The 25,783-nt window shown below is 40.2% G+C and overlaps 2 protein-coding genes across 2 annotated transcripts in view; one reads left to right on the top strand and one right to left on the bottom strand.

Annotated features, from left to right (window-relative positions):
• rad51d (RAD51 paralog D) overlaps positions 1–8,233 on the top strand; it is a 25,200-nt gene extending 16,967 nt beyond the window's left edge. The window contains exons 8-11 of the mRNA XM_084940919.1: positions 3,249–3,319; positions 3,807–3,974; positions 5,140–5,276; positions 6,517–8,233. Of these exons, the coding sequence (XP_084797045.1) occupies positions 3,249–3,319; positions 3,807–3,974; positions 5,140–5,235 (335 nt within the window). The 3' untranslated portion in view covers positions 5,236–5,276; positions 6,517–8,233. The remainder of the gene's footprint in view (positions 1–3,248; positions 3,320–3,806; positions 3,975–5,139; positions 5,277–6,516) is intronic.
• lig3 (ligase III, DNA, ATP-dependent) lies at positions 5,994–25,783 on the bottom strand. Its single transcript, XM_084940918.1, has 21 exons — positions 25,691–25,783; positions 23,479–24,059; positions 22,156–22,284; positions 21,268–21,486; positions 21,010–21,161; positions 20,717–20,883; positions 19,909–19,986; positions 18,911–19,079; positions 16,550–16,705; positions 15,475–15,606; positions 15,284–15,363; positions 12,589–12,676; positions 12,434–12,511; positions 12,179–12,302; positions 10,381–10,523; positions 10,206–10,280; positions 9,795–9,941; positions 9,187–9,337; positions 8,007–8,086; positions 7,815–7,898; positions 5,994–6,743 (listed from the first exon to the last, which is right to left on the bottom strand). Exons 2-21 carry the CDS (start codon positions 24,029–24,031, stop codon positions 6,510–6,512), a joined length of 3,039 nt encoding a protein of 1,012 aa, XP_084797044.1. The 5' UTR covers positions 24,032–24,059; positions 25,691–25,783; the 3' UTR covers positions 5,994–6,509.

Genomic DNA, 25,783 nt, shown 5'->3' with positions numbered 1-25,783 from the left:
TCCAAGTGAACTTCATTCAATTTGTAATGTTTGTAGAAAGCTCCAAAACTGTCATCTAATTAAACAGACAGTCAGTGCACCAAAATTCAAAGGTTCTTATCTAAAATAAACCTGTAAAAAGACATAACAATGCAAGCTATTAGAACTCTGCAATCTCTGCTGGTCTGTGTAGTGCAGCTCCTGATTGCTGAATAACTCGATTCAAAGAGAAAACCAAAACCAGAAGAAGAAAATCCAAAAAATGAAACCAAACTATCGGATAACATCGCAACACATGAAGACAATAACATTTCTCTTACCTGGAAACCTTTCGGCCTCATTTTCAACTCCACATTTTTATTCCTGGAATCCTCTGTAGTACCGTATTTTTCATACATAAGGCGCACCGGATTATAAGGCGCATTAAGCGAAACAAAACAGTCAAATAAGTCCAACTTTACTCAACTCATTCTTCTTGCTTCCTCCACTTCCGTACCATTGATTCATTAATGCTGAATTCTCTCGCAGCTGCTCTATTCCCATGTTGTTGCAGTATATTAATGACTAACCTCGTATTGTTGATGGATTATCTCAGTTGTTCTCCTGACTGAAGTTTGGCCCGTTTATAGCATCCTGCCATGCGATTGCATTTGTCCATAACCATCGGGAGCCCTCACGTTAACTTTTAGCGAGTGGAAAAAAGTTAGTGTTCATCCTCCAACTTCACTGTGTTTATGTTATGCTAACATAGCTGTGTTGCTAGCGATCAAGTAGTACATCATTATATATCAGCTAGTCCAACTTCAGTAACCCTACAAACGTCACTGCTGTTTAGTTTTCTGTTTTCATTTATGTTGGAAGTGGTAGCAGAGCTGTACTTTTTAATTTTTTCAGAAATCTCTCAGTCAGAACATGCTATATCATGTTTAGGTGGAAACTAGCGAGCTAACTTCCTGCTAACTTCTAACTCTGTTAAATTTATAAATTCTGTTTTCATGGATGCCTGGATGTTAAACTTAATTGTTACACCTGGTAAAGCAGCAACACTGATTATTTTATTAAAGATGAAAGAATTTAGACAGTTTTTAACTCTCAGTGATGCTGCAGTGTTCGTTTGACTTTGGAACCTGAAGCAGACGGAGTTTAGGACCCAGATTACTCTGGGAGGCTCCTGACTATGGTAGCTGTAATGCTCTGACAATCCATCAAGCAGTGCGGCTTTGTAGCTTACCAAAGTCGTACTAAAACATTTTTTGACAGATTTTTGAGTGCCGTGTACCACATAAAATCGGTTCAAAGTCAGTAAGTACAACCAGAATTCATACATAAGATGCACCGGATTATAAGGCGCACTGTCGATTTTTGAGAAAATTAAAGGATTTTAAGTGCGCCTTATAGTCTGAAAAATATGGTACGTTTACATGTATTTAGCTCCTCTTCCTTTAAGGCCACCTTCCTTTAAACCAGGGTTGTCAAACTCAGTTTTAGCTGCAGGTACTACGTGTACAGAAGTATTTGGCTAAATCTCTTACCTCTGAATTCAGGTGTTTTCAGTGACAGGTGTATTAAATCAAGCACTTAGCCATGCAGTCTGTCTTTACACATATTTGTGAAAGGATGGGCTGTTCGAAAGAGCTCACTGAATTTGAGCACGGTATGGTAATAAGATGCCACTGCGTGAGATTTCTTACATCTACACTTCCTGTAGGTATGAGGTGTAGGTGGTATTGTTCATTTATCCTTATAGTTTATGTAGTTCAGTGATGTGTTAATGGATTAAAAGAGTAAACAAATCATTGATTTTAAGTTTGCATGCATATAAAAAATAAAAATGAAAAAGTTGCATAACCATGATTCTGTTCAATCAAGAACAACTACTGACAGTAGGAGGTGTTTGTTTAGCTTACTTTTGGGAATGTTAATAAACCTACAGCCTGCAGTTTTCCAGAAACTACATTGATTGATAGGCCACATTAAAATTAGCAATGGACTGGATTTGGTCCACAGACCTTGAGTTTAACACATGTGCTTCAGGCAAACAACAGTGAGAGAGGAGTGTTTGTGAGGAAGCCATATTAAAGTTATCCACACTCGCTCACGTCATCCAGAGCTGAGAGTAGAAAACTGCTGGAAACAGTCTTCAGAGCAGGTTGAAGCTCGAGATCATTTAAATACTGCGTTTAAATATGAGCATCCAGCAGAAAATAAGAAAAGCATAATAGGTCCTCTTTATAGATGAAGCAAATGCACTCCTTTCAGTAAATAAGGACGTCTTTGGTTTTTACAGCCCACCATCTGTGTAATTCATTGAATGTTTCCTATGCACTCCTTAGAAAAGGAGTCAGCCCTTTACTGCTGGATTATAATTCCAAATGTAATTTGTGAGCTCGGGCACACTGCTGCTGTGCTCAACTAATTACAGTTATGAACAGCACAGTGGAAAATTTGTATCCAGTAATTTGGGTTTGGTACACAGTAGAGTTCATATTACTTCTGAAGAAAAAGGTAACATTTTTAAGGTTTTAATTAAGGAATATTCAAAGCACAGAATAATGTTTGGATTGTTATGGTTATGAATTTGGTAAGATATTAAACATGGAACAGATCACAAGATGATAAATTTAAAAGCACAAACAGTCAGGAAGCAACTGAAAAACATTAAAAACGCATTTTAAAAAATAGAGGAAGGTGAAAATCTCAACGTATGTTGATATGATCCGTGTGACTTTTATACTCGCTACAATTAAAGAGTGTTCCTTATATTTCATGCACCATTTCAGCCTTAAAATGACTGAAAATGAGTGCACCATCTGTAGTTACTTTCTGCCACATGATTACCACCACCACATGCTTTTGTCGTTTTATTTTGTCAGCTGCGACCAAGCTTATTTGGTAGTGCCATACCAAGACAACAGCCATCGGTTAGCCTGCTAATATGTGTAATTTAGCTCCAAATGTAAAGGTTAGCTTGCTACTTTTGCAGATTTTTATTAGGAAACTTTGGAACAACAAGCTTTTACAGTTCGATGCACTGGTGAAATACAAATGTCTGTACCTAAAGTGACAGATCCGTCATGGGCATCGCTACAAGCTTCAACAAGCAACCGCAGCGTTTTTAAGTCAACTCCAGCAATTTTTAGGAATGTAAATTTCGCTGTAATAAATTTAGCTTGAGCTGCTACTGTTGAATTGCTTTGAAAGTTCCTGTGACAGAGCCTGAGAGTATTCTGTACATGAACTAACCTCTCTACAACTTCCTTTGCCTCCAGGCATGTCCTTGATGATACAAGTGGCAGGAGCTCTTAAGACGATGGCAAAGGACTTCAACGTTGCTGCTTTGGTACGGATGACTCAGTCTTTGATGTGTGCTGCTCTAAATGCAAGATGCACTTCCAGTGTCAATCTAAAGTCTACACAAACTACTTCCTCTTGTTATTCTTTCTGAGAAAACTAAACATTTTACTGCTTTTTTGGGTTAATAAAGATGATTATAATAATTCAAAAAAATAGTTTTAAAGTAAAATCAACCCTGTTTAGTGAACTGCAGGTTTTAATTATGTTTAAAAAAGGAGGATGCACATTTAAAAAGCATGCACCAAAGAAAACTGATCTTCACCTCAAGTGATGAAGTTATTTGAAGAGAGATAAAGATAATTTGGTAGCCTGATGATGTCCCATTTCAATAAAAGTGGGACGATCTGCTTGTCCCACTTATATTTTCCGTCTTCTAAAGCTTGTGTTACGCGTGGGAAGCTGTACCAAAGCATGGTGCGATAATCTCTTGAGAGTGAGGGAAGAAACTAACACGATGGTGTCTGGGCCCACAGGTAACAAACCATGTAACGAGAAGTGGCAGCGGGGAAGTGCAGCCCGGCCTCGGCGTTTCGTGGAGTCACATCCCGAGAACCAGGATCCTGCTGGAGCGAGTAGACAAGGCGGCGGCTGTCAGCCGGCCCAGTCTGCGCTCTGCAAAGCTGATCAAGTCTTCCAGACAGGTACAAGCAGCAGCATTAACTTGCAGAGCAACCAGCTCAGTGTTGATTCTGTCGAGGGGTTTCGTTGTTGTCAAAACATCTTGTTAAAATGGAGACTTTGAAGTCGTGTTTGCCCTTTTAAAAACCGGTCTGGTTTGATAAAGATATGTTTTATTCCTCAGCCGAGACATGAGCCAAGGCGAGGAACGTTTTCCGTTTGTTTGTCTTCGAGATTAAAAACACTACCAGATCAGATTTGAGTAAAATTTCTGGAGAAGCGTGGGCAAAGGAGAAACCTATTAGTGGGGATAAGGATCACTTACATTTATGCTTAGCTTCTACACTCCTCCTGTATTTAAACTGGGAAGGCTATTCCAGTAACGTAATGTTGCTTTATCCATTCCAAAACCAGTTTTGATGTTTGTTTGGGGTCATTGTGTTGATCCCAATTCTACATAAAGTTTCATCTGTCTAGCTGCTGATTTGAGGTGCTGTTGAAGAATTTGGAGGTAGTTTTCCTTCATTATTCCATCCACTGCAATGTGCGAGTAGCACTGGCAGCAAAACAGGGCATGATGCTACCACCACCAAGCAAAGATTCAAAATAAATTCAGTCTTGTGCCCAATTCTTGTTTTTAAGTAAACAACGATTTCTTAAGTTCATCCACCATGAGAAATGAGTTGGTCTGTTATGGAAGCCATGACAGGTCAACTGGTTTTTCAGACTTTTTGGATGTTCACTTAGTTTATCCCTTTTTTTTCCCAGCACCATGAGGTCACCTTTGGTCTTCTTCAGTGGGATTTTCACTGTAATTTTCAGACACAGGCCTGTGTTTGTTAGTAAATGCAGATTATTTCTGAAACTGCACTAAAACATGTCTCAGTGGGGATTACTTTCATTTCACAACTGAATTTGTTTTGATAGCATCTTAGTTTGAACGTATCCTCTCGGGTTTAATAACGATCACTGATATTCCTTTGACATCAAAGATCTTATAAAACCAACATTTTTATTAAAAATAATGGGAGGAAATTCACTCTGCATTTTCTGCTCCGGAGTTATAAAAGACGGTTGTCAGCGGAAACAAAGCAGCTTCAGAATGAACCGAGCCAGTGAATATTTAATATTGTGGCAGCGTTGTGTTTAACTAGGTCTAAATCAACTGTCATGTGCTCTGTTTCTTAGCCTTGTCACATCAAAGAGGAATTTGACTTGCAGTGGTGGAGTCGCTCAGAAAAAGGGTCCTCGGGAAAGAGGAAACTGGATGAGACGGATTCCTGATGAGAGCAGCCGTAATCCTCTGCATAAATGTCACACCAAAGGTACACGCATGTTTCTGGGTCGAATTTGGGAGAAAATGTCTTTTTGAAGTACTCTGCTAGCATTCAAGCGATAACTAAACTTTATTCCAATTAAAAACAGTCGCCACAGTTATTAGCTTCAAAATTGACCTATTTAGATACTGCCGGCGTCATGCTCTGTCAGTCATCTGCTGCAGCTTTGGCATACTGGCCTGAGATTTTATTCTTACCTGGTGGAACAGCGGGAGGAATATAAAGGCTTTTCTCGTGTTTCTTTCAGGCATAGCTGGGTAGGCTCATGCGATTTCTTCTCAGAGTGTGAATACGTTCGAACATTTAATTAAAGCCACCTCATAGCCTGAAGTATCCCACGGATGAAAAAGGCAAATCTGAATTATCCCTGAAAGCCATTCTGATGCAGCAGGCTGAAGGGAAAAAACCTCTCAGCATTTCACTGGATCATACAAGGAGTCTCACGATTGAGAAAGGGAAATGTATTTGGTTTAGCTGGAGCAACGCCTTTTTAAAACAAATTCTCTCCATATGGTTTTGGGGAAATCTGGCACAAGCAGAGCTCTCCGGAGATTCGCGCATGTTCATAACTTGTAGCTTCGGAGGCCAGCATTTATGCCATTTGAGATTCATCTCTGTGACACCACAGTTTTTATTGCAAGTGGCTCCAATGCAAATCAGTGCGACGCTCCAAACACAAACTGATGAAAATGAGACACGCTAGAATGATGTTACAGGGACATTTTTATTGTCTTTGTCAGGTTTGTTTATTCCTAATGGCAGACAGATTTGTTTGTTTTCAGTGCAGGAGCTGAGCTTTAATATCAGAGTGTTCTTCAGGCAGTCGAAAGTATTGCTCGATGCTTATTTAAAAAAAAACTGGTTCATATCCTAGACTTGTGTGTAAAATCAGTGTCAAACTGTACGTTACTCATGATTTAGAGGCTATATTCTACATTGTTACAAAATATTCTACACCTCATATAATCATAGACTAATCTAGCACTCTACCTCCAATCTAAATGTGTACTGTGTGTTGCATCTGTTGGTCCGCATGAGCAGAATGCAGAAAGGTTCAAAAAGAATAAATTAAAATGACCTGAGAGCAGCGGCATTTGAAAACATAGACAGTCCCTGGTGTCACGGTAACATCCCCAAACTTAGAGCTGCCCTCTGAACAAATAACCGGCAGTTCATGGCTGGGTGAATGCAGTGTATAAAATGTAGTTTCCTCTTCTTTTATTAACAGGGAGCTACGACACGCCTCTTGCGGATACATTCCCAGATCCAGCTGGGGGTCACTTTCTGAGCCTGGCTCTGTTCTTCGGGTTCGGCCAGAGTGTGCGTGGCGGAGGCTGCATCGTAATCTGGCACGAGGTCCCCGTCGTACGCCACGAAGTATCGCCTCAGCTTGTTAAAGTCCTGCACAGAGTCGGGCAGGAAAAGCTTCACGCCGCTGAAGATGTCCAGCAGCGTCTACGGGGAAAACAGTGAGGTCAGCAGAACAGACACCCTGCAGCAATACTTTCCCTACATTCAGGGGAGCAAAGTGCTCTGCTTTTCTGCACCGTTCAGGCTGTGTAATATTACCAAGTCACTGATGGAAATGATGAAGAAAAAGACTATTTGATATAAGGACATAAAAAGGCTTTGTAGAGATCAGTCTGTGATTAATATCAGTCAGTAAACCTTAACAGAATCTCTTCACGTCCAAAGATGCATTTACAAACTCTGAATTTGTTGTCGTCACACGTGCAGTCTCACAGGGGACACCTGCATTAAAGGATGCACACCCAGGCCTTGTTGAAATATAAACTATTGTGGCAGTAATTAAGGAACAATAAACAGCCAGTTTCCTTTTCACCTGCTTTGAGTAGCTGATCAGCAGAGCTTGTGATTGCTTGAGATAGTGGAATGGTGTTAGTGAGGTGGCCACATTTCACAGAGTGAAGACAAACTCTGTAAAGGTCAGACCAGGATGTGAATAAACATTCAAGTTGGGTCTAACAATCACAGCGGCTGCTCGGCCAATACTCAGCACCAACCGGCCTGTTGACCTGGTTCAGTTAATGACCTCTTATACGCAACATTGTACATGTAAACGTTTCTTCAGAAATTGGGAATTATTGGCATAATTTTAGCTTCAAAAACAGTCGATAAGCCGGTTAAACGTTCCCCTGCCCGTTCCTGTTTCTTTCCTTTGACAGCAGTTACCAGAGTTGCAAATATAAAGAGCCACTAAACCGCCATTTTGGAATATTTGTATCTTTAACACTGTACTGAAAACGAGAAAAAAAGTTTTAAAACTGCCAAGATTTTATTAGTCAGCTGGCCTCTGAGTATTGTAATCTATAACCTGTCAAAGCCATAAACAATGCACTGACACATTAATTTTAGAACACAGGATTACAGCTTTTAACAAACAGTTACTTTGTTTTATGATTGTCAGACCTTAAAAGAAACTTAAAGATGGATTTTGTTTAATAATCCTAAATAACATTTGTTTGTGTCCACAGAACACATTTAAACACACGTTGTGTTACTAACCTTGTCATTCCTTGGCTCCAGTTTTTGTGAGGTAGCTTTTGCTTTAGTTTGTCCGTTGCTGTGGACACTCTCACTCTTCTTCACCTGATAAGAAACAGTCTAACGTTAGGTCATCACTGCAGCTTTGGGTTTGTGCAATTGTAACGATGAAACTTTACATCTCATGTGCTACATTAAAGAACAGAACATTACCTTCTTAGCACTGGGTGCGTCTGAGCTGGGAGTGCGAGGCTGGGATTTCACCGCCTTGGCTTTGGGTGGAGTGCTGCTGCCTGCAGAGTGCATGTTATTGATTACACTTATAACAAAGCAGCATTTGCAGCACTGGGGTCACTTTAAAGTGTCCACAAATTTATTTCTGCATTATATTAACTTGAATTATGAACCAATGTCTAGAATAAAGGACATGCATATGAACATATCTGTGTGAGCCTGCTTCTTTAAGTAGAGACATTAAAGGTGAACAGAGGTACTTTACCATTAGATATCACTATTAAATTACTGCAGTTGATTAGTTACGATAAGAAATATTATTTCCTGTATTAGAAGTTTCTGAAATGTTGTGTTTAGTTGCGTAAACTAAGTTTAAAGCATCATGCAAATATTTCTAAATAAAGTTTTGCACGATGCGAGCAAACCTGCAGAATCTAGGCAGGAGTGTTTGGTTTATGTAAGTGTTAATGAAGTAAAGAGTTCAATACATGTTTATGTGTAAAATTCTATTATCATTGGTGGAAAACAATTTACTGGTTGAAAAAAAGTATTGCTCTAATAAATGTCCACTAACCTGCAGATAAATCTTAAAATCTCACATATGCATTTATGGAATTTTCTTAAATAAACATCTGCATGATGGAGACTACTTTTTCTTTATGTGGGTGTTTCCAGGAAGGGCAGAGACGTCTGCAAGTTGAAAGCGATTCATTTGAAATCTCAGGGTCCCTCATCAGTCTCAGGCCAGACTGTCAACAAGCTCAGTGCATATTCTGCACATTTGTGTTCAGACACAGTCAAAGCATCACCTCGATTATAACTGGAGGGTTTTAATTATTGTGTGTGCAAAGATGCTAAACTTTAACCCAGTTACAATGAAACAACGAGGCCTCAAACATTTTAACAATACCTATTCTGCCTCAAATACAAGGTTATGAATTTACTGATTATGTAAACAAAGCTGTATCAATATCATTGGTGGCATTTTAAAGGGAAGTTTCCAAAAATTAAAAACAAGAGTCTTTAACCACAAATAAATTGTGGTCATTTGAATCTTCACTTTTTAAAGTATTAAGTGTAACTCAAACCTAATCTTGGGTAAATCTGGACACACAACAACAATGTAATTTCCCTTTATGTACGTGACTTGTGAACTTACTCGTCTTCTTGGGCGGAGCGCCTTTGTTGGAGGAGGACGATGGCGAGCTTCCTCCGCTGTCTCCCCCCGATGAGCCCTTGTCATCGTTGGATGTAGACGGACCTGCTGTCACTTTGAAGTCGCAGTTCTCCTTCGATATGCGGTACAGCTCCTGTGCAGAGTGATGAAATGACAACATGGGCTTCGGCCAAGAGATGTAATGTTCTGTGTCAGTGGAGATTGAAGACCCATGCTGGATTCAAATAATTAAGCCCAGGCATGTTTTACTGCCTCGGCCAATATTTCAACTCATCCGTCAATACTCGCGGGAAGACTGCAAATTTGCTCCTCCTCCCCGCTGTTTCAATCATACTTCATGCTGTCCCCCTGGGTGCTTTGTTTAACAGTGGGATTAATTATTTCATTCCTCCCGTCACCTGTATCACTACACATCCTCCCATTTTACAATAGAAAGCAATTAGCAACAAGCATCCCTAGAAGATACGCCTCAGTTTTAAATGAATGGCTGATTTCTAAAACGTCTTTTGTGCCGTCTCAATAAAACTTCATCACTGAGCAGCGGCTAATTGTTTCTCAAGCACTACAAATCAAAAACGCTGATATCCTACTTTAAGCTGGTGCAAGTTGGTGGCGCTCTTCCAGTCCTTGTCATCGCGGATTCTCGTCATGCGGGGGAAGCGGATGGAGATGCCATCAGCGGTGTGCATTTCCGATTTGGAAAACTCTGCGCCTGTGATCTCCCACACAGGTGCTTTCTGTAGCACAGGAAACACATAATCATATATAAAAGCCACAAAGGGTCACTGCATGCATTAAAAACACCTCCCATCTCAGAGCCCGTCATTATCTCGGCGCGTTTCGGGGGGTAATTCATTTAAAGGAATTCATGTGGATACACGCAAGAGACGCTTTCAACTTCTAATTTCATTCAAAGGGTGTGCAGTATCCAGATATACAACTGTGCTCTGCGTGAACAGGCCCGCTGGGAAATCCAAATGTGCTGAGTAGTGACATCTCACCTCAGGATCCCGGATAATGAAATCTGGATAATAGTTCTTGATGATTTTCAACCAGCTAGGGATTTTGCTTGGCTCCTACATTAAGACACAAACACAGACACACAAAAGATTAATTTTCAATTTTATGATATCAGCTCAATATTCCTGGCTAACCTCTAAGTGGATTCTCTCTGACCTTGCTGATTTTGATCACATCCAGCTCTTTCTGGAGCCTGGCCAACATGGCGTCATCGTAGCCTCCGGAGCACTTGGTGACTGTGCACCATTTCTTGGAGTCTGGGTCGTAACAGCCCATTAGAAAACTGGACATGATGCCCCCTGGTGGGTAGAAGAAGACACGCAAGCATTAGGAGAACTGCTTCCCACAGAATAGTCTCTCCACCAGCACTGACTTCTCAAAACCTGCCTCTTCAAATTATCTTTTTTTTCTCCTTCCCACTCACTTCCTACAGCCTCTTACGACAAGCGTTTCATCTGATTTATTGTTTCTGCTCTATTAGCTCGTTTTCAACTACACGAGTCGTTTCATTAAGCACGCTTTGAAAACTTGTACCTTTCTCATTGTGTTTGTTATGTTGTTGCACACTCATTAACCAGCCTCCTCAATGGCCCCTGCTTCAAATCTCACCTGCTTCTCTATTTCACCCATTGGCATCTTCTCCTTATGTAACAGCCTGTATCTGCACATTTTTCATATGAAATCCTCCAATTTGGTTATGTTTTCCCAGAGTAACGGAGCTGTCTTGTTAATTTCATCATCCTATCTCAACATAATACATGCAAGAATCTTGTATTTATATTTTCGCTTTGTGGCTGAACGTGAAGTGTCACACCTGCAGAAGGCTTGACCCCGTCTTTCACAGCAACATTAAAAGTTGGGGGCAAAAGTAAAACTGTCTTAACCGTTCAAAGCTGTTTTCATAAATGAACTCCAACAAATGTCTGGAGAATACAGTCAGGAAATCATCTGAAGCTGTCCTTTTTCCCCTGCAGCACACAGCAGGAGAGATTTCGCATCAGACTAATTCTCACTGCTGGAAAAAAATTGTTCAAGAAAAGTAGCTGCCTGACTGAAGCGTGTGTGGACTAACTGGACTATTACACACAAGCTGTACTCGCACTGCACAGATCATCGCAATCAGATGTCACTTTGTTAAAGGCCTTTAATGTCCTGACTGCATCAGACATTTCATTTCAGTTCAGTTCAATTCTATTTTTGTAGTTCCAATTCACAACAGCAGTTGTCTCAGTGGGCTATCGTACTGGAAGATAAAGACTACAGCCCAGACAACCCAGTATAAGCCTGTACTTGGTGACAGTAGGAACAACGAAATCCCCTTTAACAGGAAGCAGGAACAGCTATCCACCACAAGAGGGCGTAAAACTAAGAGCATAGAAAGAGACAACAAAATAAAGAGAAAGTAGTCAAAAGTTAACGGCATGCAGTAGCGGCATTTAACCACACCAGGAGAGAAAAGGGGTGACTGGAGAAGTGCTCGGTGCATTATGGGAAATGTCCAAGCAGTCTGAGTCCATAGGAGTATAACTAAGGAATAGTTGAGGGTCACCTGATCCAGCCATAACTGTAAGCTTTATCAAAAAGGAACATTTGAAGCCGAATCTTTAAAGTAAAGATGGTATCGGTCTCCTGAACACAAGCTGGAGCTTCCACAGAAGAGAGGCCCTGACAGCTTTAGGCTCTGCCTCCATTCTACTTTTAAAACATGTAAAAATCACAAATAAACCAGAGAAAAGTGCTCTATTTGGATAGTATAGTGCAACGAGGTCTTTGCATTCCCACATGTGCTTTTGTTGGGTAATGTCTATAGTTCAGTGATCCATTAAATGTGTGAAAATGGCTTAAATCACCTCATTTTATGGCAAAACAGAATTGTCAGGGTGAATAAAATAAAGCATCAAGAATGGGAAAAGACTCCATGCCTAATGAAGCAGATGGTTAAGGCTTTACAGACCGTTTGAGCCTTTCCCGTAGAAGGCTCCCAGCACCACCAGGTCAGCCGTGTCCGCCATCGCCCCTTCATTCAAATAGTCCTTCTTTACTTTCAGCCAGTGGCGCTTCCCCGGCTCATAGGTGCTCTGAGACATGCACAGATATAAAGCCTCATCATCACAATGTTTCAGCTACACGTACAGTTTAAGCATAACTTGAGAAATTGAACAGTAAATAAATCTGATTAACAAACGCCGTCATCAATCAACCAACTCACCTTTACGTCTTTTAGCACCAGACCTTCAAGTCCCTCCCTGATGACACGAGTTATCATATCCGCCAGATCCCCTGCTCTCTGACACACACACAGACGCACACGTTTTTAACATGTGTACGCATACAGCACAAAGACACATTCACAGTTATACTTACGGTGACGTGCTTCATCTCTGAGAACAGGATCCTGTTGGGGACTTCAACCATGTTGTCATGCAGGAACTTCCTGCGTTCACACAGAGGCCTGAAGAAGACAGAAAGCCAGCGGACACGTGAAAGCAAACGTGCTATTTATGAACGTAACTATATTTACGGTACTCCATATTTAAAAATAGAAAGGCTCGTCTGTATATCAGAAATGTGAAGGTTTACATGTTTAATTTAAAACATCTTCTAGTGAAACATCTCTAACAGTGTCTCCAAAATGTCTCGCCTCTGTCAGTGCGCTCCAGGGCAGCTGTGGCTACAATGTAGCTTGCCATCACCAGTGTGTGAATGTGTGGATGACTGAATGTAGTGTAAAGTGCTTTGGGGTCCATGGGGACTAAGTAAAGCGCTACACAAATACAGGCCATCTAAGGAGCTGCATCCTGGCTGCTAACACACAATAGATTTCGATGATTTTACTTAGCTGCTAATGTTAATGTTTAACTACATTTTACAAGAACACCAAAGGATAAAGTTCTTCCACAGAAAAATCCACAAGTTTTCTCTCCGCAGTGCTCTAAAAGTCTTCTGGCTTTGCCTGGGATTCAAACTCCACTCGCACGGGTAAAATCCTCTGCTGCATCCCCACCTCCACATTTTTGCTCTTTATAGTCCTCACCTGATCTGCTGTGCAAAGAGCTGGGTTATTCCACGAAGAATCAATTAGTGCCTCCCAGCTGAGCCCCACAGAATCAGCCAATGTTTTGGTACAGTAATTTTTAGGATACCAGATAAAATCGGCCAAAACAAAATATGCCCACCTATGCTGTGGCGGTCCATTGTGAATAAGGGAGCGGCTGAAAGAAGCTTCTTCTTTAACTTTTAGTATATTCAATAAAGACATTCAAAGTTTTATACTACGAAAACACTCAGTTAAAGGCCTTTGACGTATCTAAGGGTGGGTGCAGCACTTTTTGAGAATAAGTTCATAAGTTTAGTAGGTACAACGAAATTCTCAGGAGTGGAAAACACAGTTAAGCTCTGTGTAAATCAACTTTATACTTTATACCACTATTTCTATGAGCAACTCTGAGCATAAATATCATTACATGTGTCACAACTTTAATAGGAAAACTGCACCGTTTAACTTATATTACATACAGTTAGAGGAAATAAGCACTGGAAGTCTGGATGTTTAATCTGTTGTCTGATCATACACAGGAGGGCATTTTTAAAAAAAGTGCATTGTGGGTAAACTCACGGGGCTCATATCACCATGAGAGAGAGGTGATTAGTCAAAGCTAGTTATGACTTATAAAAGGTCCCTTTTTATGAACTCTCTGATACCAGGCAATCAGATTCTGGAGCCAATCCCCTCTGGCAGGAGGGAGTATTGGAGTGCTCAGTGCATTCTGGGAAGTCCCCCAGTAGTCAGTGCCCATAGGAGCATAACTAAGGAAGGATTCAAGGTCACTTGATCAAGCCATAACTCTAAGCTTTATCAAAAAGGAACATTTGAAGCCGAATCAGTAAAGAACTGAAGTTTCCACAGAAGAGAGAGGCCCATGGCTCCATGCCCAGTGAAGTGGATGGTTTAGGCTTCACCCTGGACATAAAGTTTTTGAGTCACTCCCCTCTGGCAGGAAGCTGCAAACCCATCAGGATCAATACTTCACTGCATTCAAACAGCAGCTTCTTTCCATCTGCAGCGGAACTGCTCAACAAAGCCGCCTCCTCTGATTCACTTTATAATCACTGTTTTCCATTAACACACCATTATGCTTATTCAGCCCATTAACATTTGCACATTGGACTCCACTGCACTCCATATACATTTGAAAATTTATATTTATATATTATCATAGTGCCTCTATAGAAGAACAGCTTAAGTATTTGTCCAACAAATTGAAGATCCCTGGTTCGTTCCTGCGAGGAAGAAAAATCCATTTGTGGAAGGCATAAAAAAAAAAAAAAAGTATGTACCAAATCAAACTCTACCTGAGCACACAACAAGCATGATTTTGTGCTTTTGTATCAAACATTCACTCACATTTATACTTGGATGAACACACTGGACAGCAAACTGGGGCTCAGCATCTTGTATGAGGATACTTAGGCATGCAGACTGAAGCAGGGATCAATCCCCAACCTTCCGATTAGCTCTACAGCTACCTTCGATATAATAAGGGAGCAGCTGAAAGTAGCCGTTATATATTCTAATTTTTCTTTTGCACCACTGTTACACAAAGTCACATTACTTGTTTGTGTTAAAACTTGGAAATAAATGTGATTCTGGTTCTGAGGTTTGCATAAATTAATTTTGATTTTTAAGGATCCTCAGACACCCTGTTACATGAACTACTCTTGCTCAAGTGGATGTGAATTTGAAGGTCACTAGATGCTGAAGACTGGTCCTCAGTGTCCTTCATTAATCATTTCAAAGTCCCCTGTTCCAGACATACAAGCTCGAGTACTGATAATAAGTTATTATTTTCTTTCATTAGAAAAAAAGGACTGCAAATAAAGTGAAATCTTTCCATAAAACCACAAATTAACCACATAACAGCGAGTGAGCAAACCACAAGGACAGAGCAGCCTATTAATGTTAAAAACGACATGCTTGCATCATCCCCATAAGGGGTTACTCTGCACAGTGAAGTGCAAAGTTATTTCTGAGACAAAGGATGGATTGAAAGAGCATTACCTCTCCATGAGACTCACACCATTGAAGTAGATACAGTCGAAAACAAAAAGGCACACCTTGGCGTCTTGAAAGGCTGCTTTCTGAAGGGAGAGGAGAGGAAGGTTTGTGGGGTGACAAGAAAGCCAAGAGGGAGAAAGGAAAAAAAGCTGTGTGACAAAACAAAGAGCATGAAGTGGCTGCAGTGTTCTCACCTTGTGTACACCCAAGGTCCCGAAGGGCAGGGGTTTACTGGTCTTTGTGTCAATTAGGAGGACTTCAGCATCCAGTATCATGCTGTGGCCACCAGGAAAAGCCTGAGGGATGTATTCTTTGAAATGGGCCACCTGAAACATCAACACGGACACACACAGGGAGCTCAGTTACTGAGTGGAAACAAATACCATGTGAAACAACTATTACAACAAGCACAAACCTGTAAAAACACTAGGTTTCATTAATAAATTGCATTATTTTCAACCAAAAAATGTTTTAAAAAGCAAAGATCAAATGAGACATTTGATGCTCGTGGTTCAGGCTTGTACCCACCATCCTCTTTTATAACACTGTGGGGGATGATCTAAACAGTTCTCCGCCGTTATCATTCATCAGAATAAAGAACATTAGGTACCTTGGACTGTTGTAATTAGACTCCATTCCCACCCCCACAGAATGTTAACCTAGCATTAACATAAATTGCCTAATTACAGCGACTGAGGCTGCATAATTAGCCATTTGGCTGATGGGCTGCAATGACAAGACGGTCACTCAAGACAAAATGTCTGAAGCCTTCAGGCTAGAGGACTAAAAGTGGACCACAGACACCATAAAAACAAGTACCAGGCTTTAAAATGCCTCAGAAAGCATAGGCTGCACTTCCACATGAGAAGCCTGGAAAAATACGGTGTGTATACATCACGCACAAGAGCTACATGGCTTTTTCCAACTTGTGCCATGCTTGGCATCCTCTTCTTTATGATTGTTGTGAAGTGTGTTTTGTGTGCACAGAAGCAATTTCAAAGGGCTAATGAACATGATGCAGAGCTATTTATTCCTGCACGTTTAAGTCTCTGTGCATCATGCTGAGAAAGCAAATGCTGGAAAATCACTGTGGGAAATGTCTGAATTTCACGCTGGGAAAATACCTTTAAGCTGCTAATCCTGCTGGGGCAAACCTGAACACACTGCATTCTGATGAGCATTGTTACATTAATCAGTAAATAGCTTCACGGACCAGGAGCCCGCACATTTGCATCTGTGCTGTCTGTGCATGTGCGCGATAAGACTGACTTTGTGAGGCAGCACTGGTTTGAGGCTGCGACTGAAGTAGCTGAAGTTGTCTCCGTTCTTGTGGACCTGCACGCGCTCGCCATCATACTTGATCTCCGAGTACATCCCGTTGGGGCATTTCTTCATGGCGTACTCGATGGATTTACACGCCTCCGCCTGAAACCACAACAAGGAAACAATCGTTTCTGAAGTTCTAATTGCTTTATGTGAACTTACTTTTCATGAAAGGTTTAATCGGGTTGATCCAATTTAAGAAGACAAACAAGAAAAAAAGGTTATCAATCATGTAGGACAATTTCCTTCACAATATGAGACCATTAATAAAAACATGCAGTTATTTTTGTGAGAATCACTAAGTTTGAAACCACGAGGGTGATGAAATTTTGTAAAACTTCGGGGGTTTAAGTTTATGTCAGTATACGCCAAAAAGAGGGCAAACGGTGACATTTAAGTCTCCTCCTGGGATCAAACCTGGGATCTTTCAGGGTTTCTGTTGCTGGGAACCTCAGCAGCAAACCTGGTTCATTAGAAAACCTTGAATTTCTTTAATCATTAGGAAGTTTTGCAGGCAACTACATGATGTGGACATACAGAAGATGGCCAAAACTATAAAATTAAGAACAATTTTTTGCACGTCTGTTTCACCGAGCAAAGGGAAACAACAATAATCATGACAACATCAATATCAACTAAAAATATTCAATTGATTATTTATTTATTTATTATTGCCATGACTTCAAAGTGACTACTCATTTACACAACACCAACCTAAATTACTATTTTGTATCCACTGAAAGACGATCTAGCGCTTCATCTTCTGCCAGCTCATGTTAGGAGAACAAAGTTAAAACTAATAACACCGAAGTTGCTCGCCTGTGGATCATTAGAGAACGGCCTGTGCTAATCATTTGTAACCTAAAATGCGATGCGGTGATAGCTGCAGCGCATTTCCATTTTCTTTTATTTGGTGTAATTAAAGGGCCGCTGTGTAATGTGCAATTTAATGGTCTGTAAAACACATTTTAAATCATGCTGAATTAATATTTGCACTTCAGGACGGGTTGGGGACAGTTACGTGTCTGCAGTGCAGAGTTATCTGTAGGATCCAGCTGCTGCGTGTGTGGCTGTCGAGTAACAAACCAACAGGCAAAAAAACCCATTATATTCTCTAAATATTCAGACATTTTAACTTAACATAAAGTAAACTTTGGCTCATGCTAAATCTTTAAGCGGGCTGCAAACAGACAGAGTGACTCAGCTGAATAGCCAGTCATTCTCTCAGTGAATGTGTGAAGTTGGGACTGCTTTGTTTAGACTTGATGTATGGCCATCTTAACGACCGCTGCACAGAAAAGTACTTCTGCTCAGGATGAATGACGACAGACAGAAGAGCTGACCTTCTAAACTGAGGATTTTCTGTAATCCACATCTTTTCCTTGCATACAGAACTGCACAAAGCCTTTGAGCACACATCAGATTTAACACCTCTAATCACTACATTGTGATGTTTTTGCAGTGAACCACGGCAAACAAAAGTAAGAGTTGCAAGATTTACTGCTGCAGAAGCCTTGAGGCATGCCCAAAGCTCAATCTACAAACAAGATGTTTGTCTAGACTATTTTAAAGAGAAACATGGAAGTACCGAAATGTGAACAAACACCCGTGCTACGACGACTTCACTGCCTTTGATCAAAGTACGACAAAGTGACCATATTCTGGTGTTCAGTTAGGCTGACATCTGAAGGCTGTGAATGCTGCAGCACAGGATCCACATCATTTTCATCAAACCCCTGATTAACCCAATCCTCTTATAGACCACTCCCATCAGGCTAGAGCTGCTTCTTCACAGGTTAAGGTGATCGCTCCAGGCAACTTTATATTCATCTTCATATTTATAGTCACTTCCCTCCGGGGTCAGGGGTTAACTTTTTCTTTTAATTTGTTACCGTGTCTGTATCCCTAATTTATATCCTGGTTTATTTTCACAGGTAACATCCGTCCCGTCCCCTGACATGTGTAATAAATCAGCAAAATAAATGAGGCCATTGCCTGGGGAAAAGTATCCTAATACTTATGTAAATATTTTAATTTTGTACCGTGCATGTGTGTCTCGTGTGATTTATGAGGTCAGAAAGGTCAGATGACAGACACCCTCTATTCCCTAATTGAGTTAATTAAGTTGAATTAGCTCACATAGTTTTTAAATGTGACTGCTTCTTCTTCTTTCTTTTTTTACATCACTGTGGTTCAAACACCTCAGCTTTGCATTCACATGAAGACTCAGAGATAAAAAGCAGACAAACACTGTGTGTATGTGCATCTGTACTGTACAATTTGACACTTTTTATTAAGAATCCTTACCAACATGGGCTGGACGGGGGTCATAAGTGAGGCCTCGATAGTGAGGAGTTTCTTAAGTCCTGAACCATTGGACGCCTCCTGCTGATTCTTTAACACCCTTTCAATCACGTCTCCCAGATTACGCGAGGCCTTGAACGCATCGTAAGCGTTTGGATCCACTGCATCCAAGCTGCATAAAGAGGCAACAATGACAGGCTGCTATTAAAAAAATAAATAAAAATCACAGATCACATGATGGTCAGCCTGCAGGTCACAGGCAGGCTGGATCTGACTGAGAAAACACAGCAGTGTCTTTTCTCTCTAGGGCAGGGACGGGCAATAAGCTGAACTCAATTCTGCTCAATATTAATTTTGTCTCTTTATAAATTACTGGTAAAGTCCTTCACAACAGTCCCAGTTTGTCATGTGGTCCCCTTGGGAAAATTACTGCGCACCCCTGCTCTCTAAATGCCTTCACGCAGCATAACAGTGCCTAACAGATGCCCTCATTGTAGGATCAAGGATCATGCTTTTTCAGTGCATCTGTAGCCTTGATTTATTACATTTATTTTTACAGAAGCCCACATATCTTTACCTGAAATGTATAATTTATGACCACAAAGAATAAAAGGTTGGTAAAGATCATAAATTACACAGACAAGCTGGTTGCCCAACAGCCACAAAAATCCTGGTGTGCACTTTTTTTTTTTGTCCTATTTTTCTCTCTAATGAGGACCATAATTTACAAAAATGATGTTATTGTGATCAAAAAGAATTGAAATGAGAGATTAAGAACAGAAACACAGATGATGGGAGTCACAGGGTAGTTTTTCCATAACCTTTTTCACAGTGACTTTTTGAAACCGGAGGAGCTGCCCTCTTCTGGTCATTTGAGAGAATGCAGATTTAATGCAGCTTTAAAGCAACTGCCTCACTATTCAGACTTTCCATCTTTACGTAAAATAAACCTGCCTCTGTCATGTTCAAAGATAATAACTAAATAATCCAAAGATACTTACACGTGTTTAGCACCAGCGTTCATCTTCAAATCGTGCTTAATTAGGCGAACGATGCATTTCAGGTCATTACTGGTGCATCTGTAGGGAAGGGAAAATTCAGACTATTACTGTGAAGCAAATTCTGAAGCATTACAACATTTTGGGAAGACGAAATCTAAAAGCAAACAAATGACAAATATAAAATGATTGGATTAAAATGCCTTAAAGTGATTAATGGAAGCTGCACACACCTCAGAAAGAACCTGCTTCATTACGGGCAGCTGAAAGACGAACACTTGAGCACTGCAAGTTCACTTTACTTGCTTTGTCCTATTAATGTTATATTATGCTAGCAAACCCTTTAGTTGGTACAGCAAAAAAATAATGTCCATGTCTGTTTACAGCTTGCAAGATGCAATTTATGACAAACAAACATAGCCTGGTGTCTGCTGCAGCGGAGGGGAGAATGTCAAATAAAGATGTTGGGATAATGTACGCGTTTGTGTTAGACATGCCCGAGGCAGGCAATCGAGAAAGGAGGGAAAAGTACACAAATGCAGGCAATAGAAAAAGCCATAAGAAAAAAATAATAAGTGGAAGGAAATAATCGTACCATAAATACTGGAAAATGAAATCTCTAAGTACGTCTCCCTGCTTCTACGGAGCTATCGGAACTTTCACAGGCAGTAAAGCAAAGACGTCACGTGGAGAGGTGCAGCTACAAACACCAAGGTCAGCCTTATTGGGGTTATTTGTAAGAATTACCATATCTTTTAACATTTTAACACTCAGCCTGACTGATATAAAAAATGATTATGTGTTTTATTACTTTTTGGCAATATCCTCCAGCTCGTTCTGCTGCTCATCCTCCTTCGTCAGCTGGGAAAGTCGGGTCAGGGATGCGTCCACTTCCTGGATGGTAAGGAGACTTTTGGCAGCCGGGGGAAATGATTTACTCTCATCAAAGAACATCCTCACCGTCTCAGACACGTCACCCTTAAAAGGAAAAACAAAACAAAAACAGACACGATGTCAAGAGCCTGTAATTCTGCGTTTGTGTTAAGGGTCTGTCCACTTTGAACACTGAAATACTGTAAGAGTGACGATTTATGGACGACAGACCTGCTCCAGATCGCGCACCATGTCATCCTGGTTGCTCCTGAATATGCGGCTGAAGAGTTTTACAATCTGCTTGTCATTGAGGTTGTAGACGCTTTTCACAACACCCGGCAGGAGCAATTTCACAGTCAGGTAAAGATCGCCGTGGAACTTATCTAGGATGAAAGACAAAGGAGAAAACTCACAGAAATGTAAAGATGACGTGCTGGATTTTGTCTATATAAAGAAAAAGGTAGAAAAAAATAAGAGAGGGACAGCTACCTCCACTTGTGCCCTTCCTGAGGTACTTTTCAATAATCTGCGTCTTTGTATTGTAGCTGTTGTTTTCGGCCACCGTGGCACAGAGCTTGCGAAACTCTCTGAAGAGGCAGTCTTTGTGCTGGGGGTCACAGAGCTGGGTGGACAGCGCGCTGCCTTGGCTGGCTTTGGCAGGGGAAGAGGACGCCCCAGGGCTGCTGCTAGAACTGCCAGCCTTTGTTGCTGTGAGGAGAGTGAAGGGGAACAGTGCAGAGACCATGATTTATTGATCACTATGAAGGGGCCGGAGTGGATTCTGAAAAATGTCAGCCTTTGTACTTAAGCCCAAATTCTCTACAACACTGATACTGGCTGAAACCATTGTTTTCAAAGCACGCCATATTCATATTATTTTTATTCCTATTCTGGCCGTGGCCCTCAGAATGTAGTGCACGAGTTTCCCTGCCTATTCAATCCAGTTTATTACTGGTGGCTTACATCACCACTGGGAATATGAAAGCAGTTTTGCTTCCACCTGTTTATTGCTTCAGTTTGCTGACTTGTGGATACCTGTAATTGAGCTATAAGCTGCAAAGGGAAACTACTAACAGAAAACCGCTTTAAAGATCCCACATAAGTTTGTTTACTTTTCTAAAGTGTTTTCATTTTAATTTAATTAATGTATGCATTTAGGTCCATTATGGAAAACTGCCAGATTTAGCCTCGCAGGTTGACGACATTCATTCTATGCATACAAAAGACCCAGAAGCATATAAGTGATGTGTGTATTTGGTTTACACAACTGCTAGTGACTATCTTGTGAATTCTTTGCATGTTAACACGTGTAAATTAATAATTAATAAGGACTGTTTTTTCTTTTTTCTGAGTGACTTGAATTTCAACATAACTCACCAGTGAAGCCTGAAAACTTCCTTGGCGCATTGACAGATGGGTCAGCGGGGGGAGCCATCAGCTGACCGGTGGTGTTCAACTTGGCCTGCACCTTCTTTTTTGGACTTGCATTAACTTTGGCCATCAAGTCTGCAAGACAAGGCGAGTGGACTTAGAAGAAAGAAGACCTGAGATGCCCTAAATTATTTATTTAATGTTGACAATATACTAGTGAGATCACACATAAGTGATGTGTATGGGACCTAGCTGTCACAAGACTACATATCAAAGAGTTTGCTGTATAATGCTATATGAATACATAAGCCAGGACATGCCTACAGTCTTTATGGCTGTTTGTTCATTATCCTGTAACCTGCATTTAACAGCCTACACAAGGAAACCAGGAAATTAATCATTTTCCTCAAGAGAAGCAAAGAAAGCACAAGTTGCATGTATGCCCTAAATCTATACACAACCTATGCAAGTACCCAACGCTGCTTACAGCATTTATACTTGTGTCTCTTTTGCACTGCAACCAAAATGCTAGCTGTTGGGTTTCTGGCTTCAAGTTGATCCACTGTCTTCCAGTCAATTACAAAAAAAAAAAATCAAAACAATTCACAATTACCAAAATTTTCTGTTACATTTCCAGGGAAGCATACATCAGGTTACAGCATAGAGTTTCAAAGGGGTTTGCTCCTGCATAGATTTAATATAGATGCATAACTCCAAATTAAATCTCATTTTCCCTAATGACACAGTTTAACTATAAATAAATATATAATAAATGGGCGAGTCAATTACTGACAAATATTTTTGACACATTATTGCAGCTTTCACTTGACAAACATTAAGTAAACATGTTGCCATGCCTTCACTGAACGTCCATCTAATTATTTGTACGGGTACAACAAGTAAGTTGACACTGGGCGGGAAGATGTGAGCCACACCAAACAAACGTTAGCAACAACAACAGCAAGAGTTCTTGTGTGTGTGGGCCACTGGTTTCATATCAGTATCCCACATGTATTCACAATACTACTAGTATATCAGTCAGCTGCTGCACTTCAACTGATTTGCGGGATTGTGAATTGAAATTTCAAGAATAGATCAGGTCACATCAAAAGTGCACTGCAGCTGAGATTCACTGACTGTTGACTTTATGAACACAGGAGCTTGATCTGATTCCAATAATGGGTAAAATTTTCCTTTGGCCAAGGCTTAAATATTGCCTGTGAGCAGTAGAAGGGTTTAAATATACAATAAATGTATGTTCACAGACAATTTTTCTGCATAATAAGCATTTTAAAAATGTGAACTTTACATTTTGAGTGGCTTTTTTACCTGAAACGTGTTTATTTATGATCTCCTTGTCGTCATCCTGTAATTCCTCCCAGCCCTCCAGGTCGGTGATATCCTCGATCTTCTTCGTGGTGGCTCTGGCTCTTTCCAGCTTTTCGAATATACACTTCACATGGTACCACTCTTTCATCTCCCCTGCAGACTCACTGAAAGGGTTTGGCACAATTTTGCCTATGCGCACTATTCCCTTCTGGATTTTGTCCTTGCATTTCTTACATCCTGCTGTGCCACGTTTGGCATATTCAACGAGAAACCTCTGATCTGCCATATCCGGCTGATTGGAGAAACTTCGATGCAGGAAAAGCCAGGGAGGATAGTTTGGGAGAAGACTGTACTTTTGGGATACCGAGGATAATGCAGAGATTTTCCTTGTAAAATGTAACTCATGAAAAGACAAAGGTAGACGCTCAGCACATGAATAGACAGAAAAGGCCCTACACAACCTGAAGTATTTCTGACATCTAACAAGTTTTCCACAGGGATTTAGGACTACGCAGATAGTCTTTTGAAGCAATAAAATGAGAGTTTTCTGCATTAAGTTGCAATGATGAACAGTTCAGAACCTAAAAAAAGCAAAAGGACATAATGGTTAATGACACAGCTTTCTTTTAAAAACAAGGTACCTCAATATACTAAAAAAAACCTAATGCTAACAGCTCTAATAAAAGGTATCACTGACTCAGCAATATGTTATGCATTCATTGCAAGTGTAAATTTCCTGATTCCAGTTAGGCAGTAACATTGCTTCCCACTGCACATTTACAGGGCTCCTGCAGGGTTCATAAAGGCAAATTTATTACATTGGATCCCTTTTTAAGGCAATTTAATACAATTTATAGTTGTATAATCCAAAATATTAACGATAAATGGAAAGCTAGTAGGGCCAGTATGACAAAACATTTTTTTGTAATATTTCAGCACTTACATAAAATCATATAAAAATGTTTTTAACGACACAACTGAGTTATTTCATGCAATGCTGACCTAAATCAGTGCGACTCTGGAGCCACATGAGTCTCTTTGATCCTGCTCTTGTGGCTCCAGGTGGCTTTGACAAAACAATTAGCAATCCCTGAAGAAATGGACTACGAATCCAAAAAACAAACAGAAAAACAAACAAAAAAAACCCCACAAAATGAAACTTAGACTGGTCGTTTTTTGTTTGTTTAACTACTTTTAAAGCTATTGTGTTGTTATATGTTTTATTTATTGTCAAAATAGGCTACTTTTGCATTTCAAAAAATTTTGTTGGCAATAAAATAAATAGATTAAAAAAAATAATACTTACAAAAATTATATACAAATGGCATTATCATAATGAAAATACTAACAGTTCCAGATAAGCATAACTAGGCTGCAGCAGAGTAGACGCATGTAGGAAAATAATTTTGTTTCCTCCACCTATTAGTAACGTTGATAGGGTGACTTATAGTAATGGGCTGTGTAGCCTTCTTTATAAGGCTCCAATATCTTCTGTGGCTCCATTCAGAGTTTTTAAGTTAAAAAAAAGCCCTACATTTCGACGATAAATTACACAGATTTCACTGCTCTTGCAGTAGGCAGTAAAGAAGGAAAAGGTCAGGATGCTCCATGCATACAAACGTGACCTTACAATTCTCTAACACAAATCTACAAAAAACAAAAGAGCACAAGGATTACCCTGTTAGACAGAACCAAAAAAAGTAAAAGACTATTACATGTCATATATGAGCTTTCTAATAATGGGAAACAGCTAAAATTTAAAGGATTAACGAACACAGATGTATCAAAGTGCTCTAGAGTGTCACTGGACAGTTTTTCTATCTTGTTTATTCTTTACTGTAGTGACTTTAATGCAACACAATGTTTTCAGTTCAAGGCTAATAAAGGATTTTGGAAAAGACACAAAGTACATGTTGACTTATTTTAATATTTACGCATATTTTAAATAAAAAAAAAAACAGCATGCCTATTCAGTTACACAAACGTGCATTTTTAAATGTTAACGTTAAGCGCACCTCCAAAACATCCGACGTGTAAGTTTGATGACACGAAGGCAAGTGGATATGCTCTAAGTGATAACGTTAGCATTAGCAATGCTCACTTTGTTCTACGCTCACAGGAAATTATCACGTCGACTTAATAGACTGCACACCAGTTATCACAAATACTTTAACATGCTGCTAAAAGTGCTACACGTGTTTATGTACTGTACCTTAGAGAAGCCGAGTAAACGGTAATAGGACGCTTTAAACTGCTAACACTCCTCATTGTTGTTAGCCAACAGCCCAGCGACGTTAAGTCAGCG

Source organism: Perissodus microlepis, chromosome 10 (assembly GCF_051167445.1).
Source record: "Perissodus microlepis isolate ML-2025 ecotype Zambia chromosome 10, ASM5116744v1, whole genome shotgun sequence".
In the NCBI taxonomy this organism is placed as follows: Eukaryota; Metazoa; Chordata; class Actinopteri; order Cichliformes; family Cichlidae; genus Perissodus; species Perissodus microlepis.
Note: the sequence above shows the minus strand (reverse complement) of the source record. Positions and strands in the feature narration are given on the sequence as shown.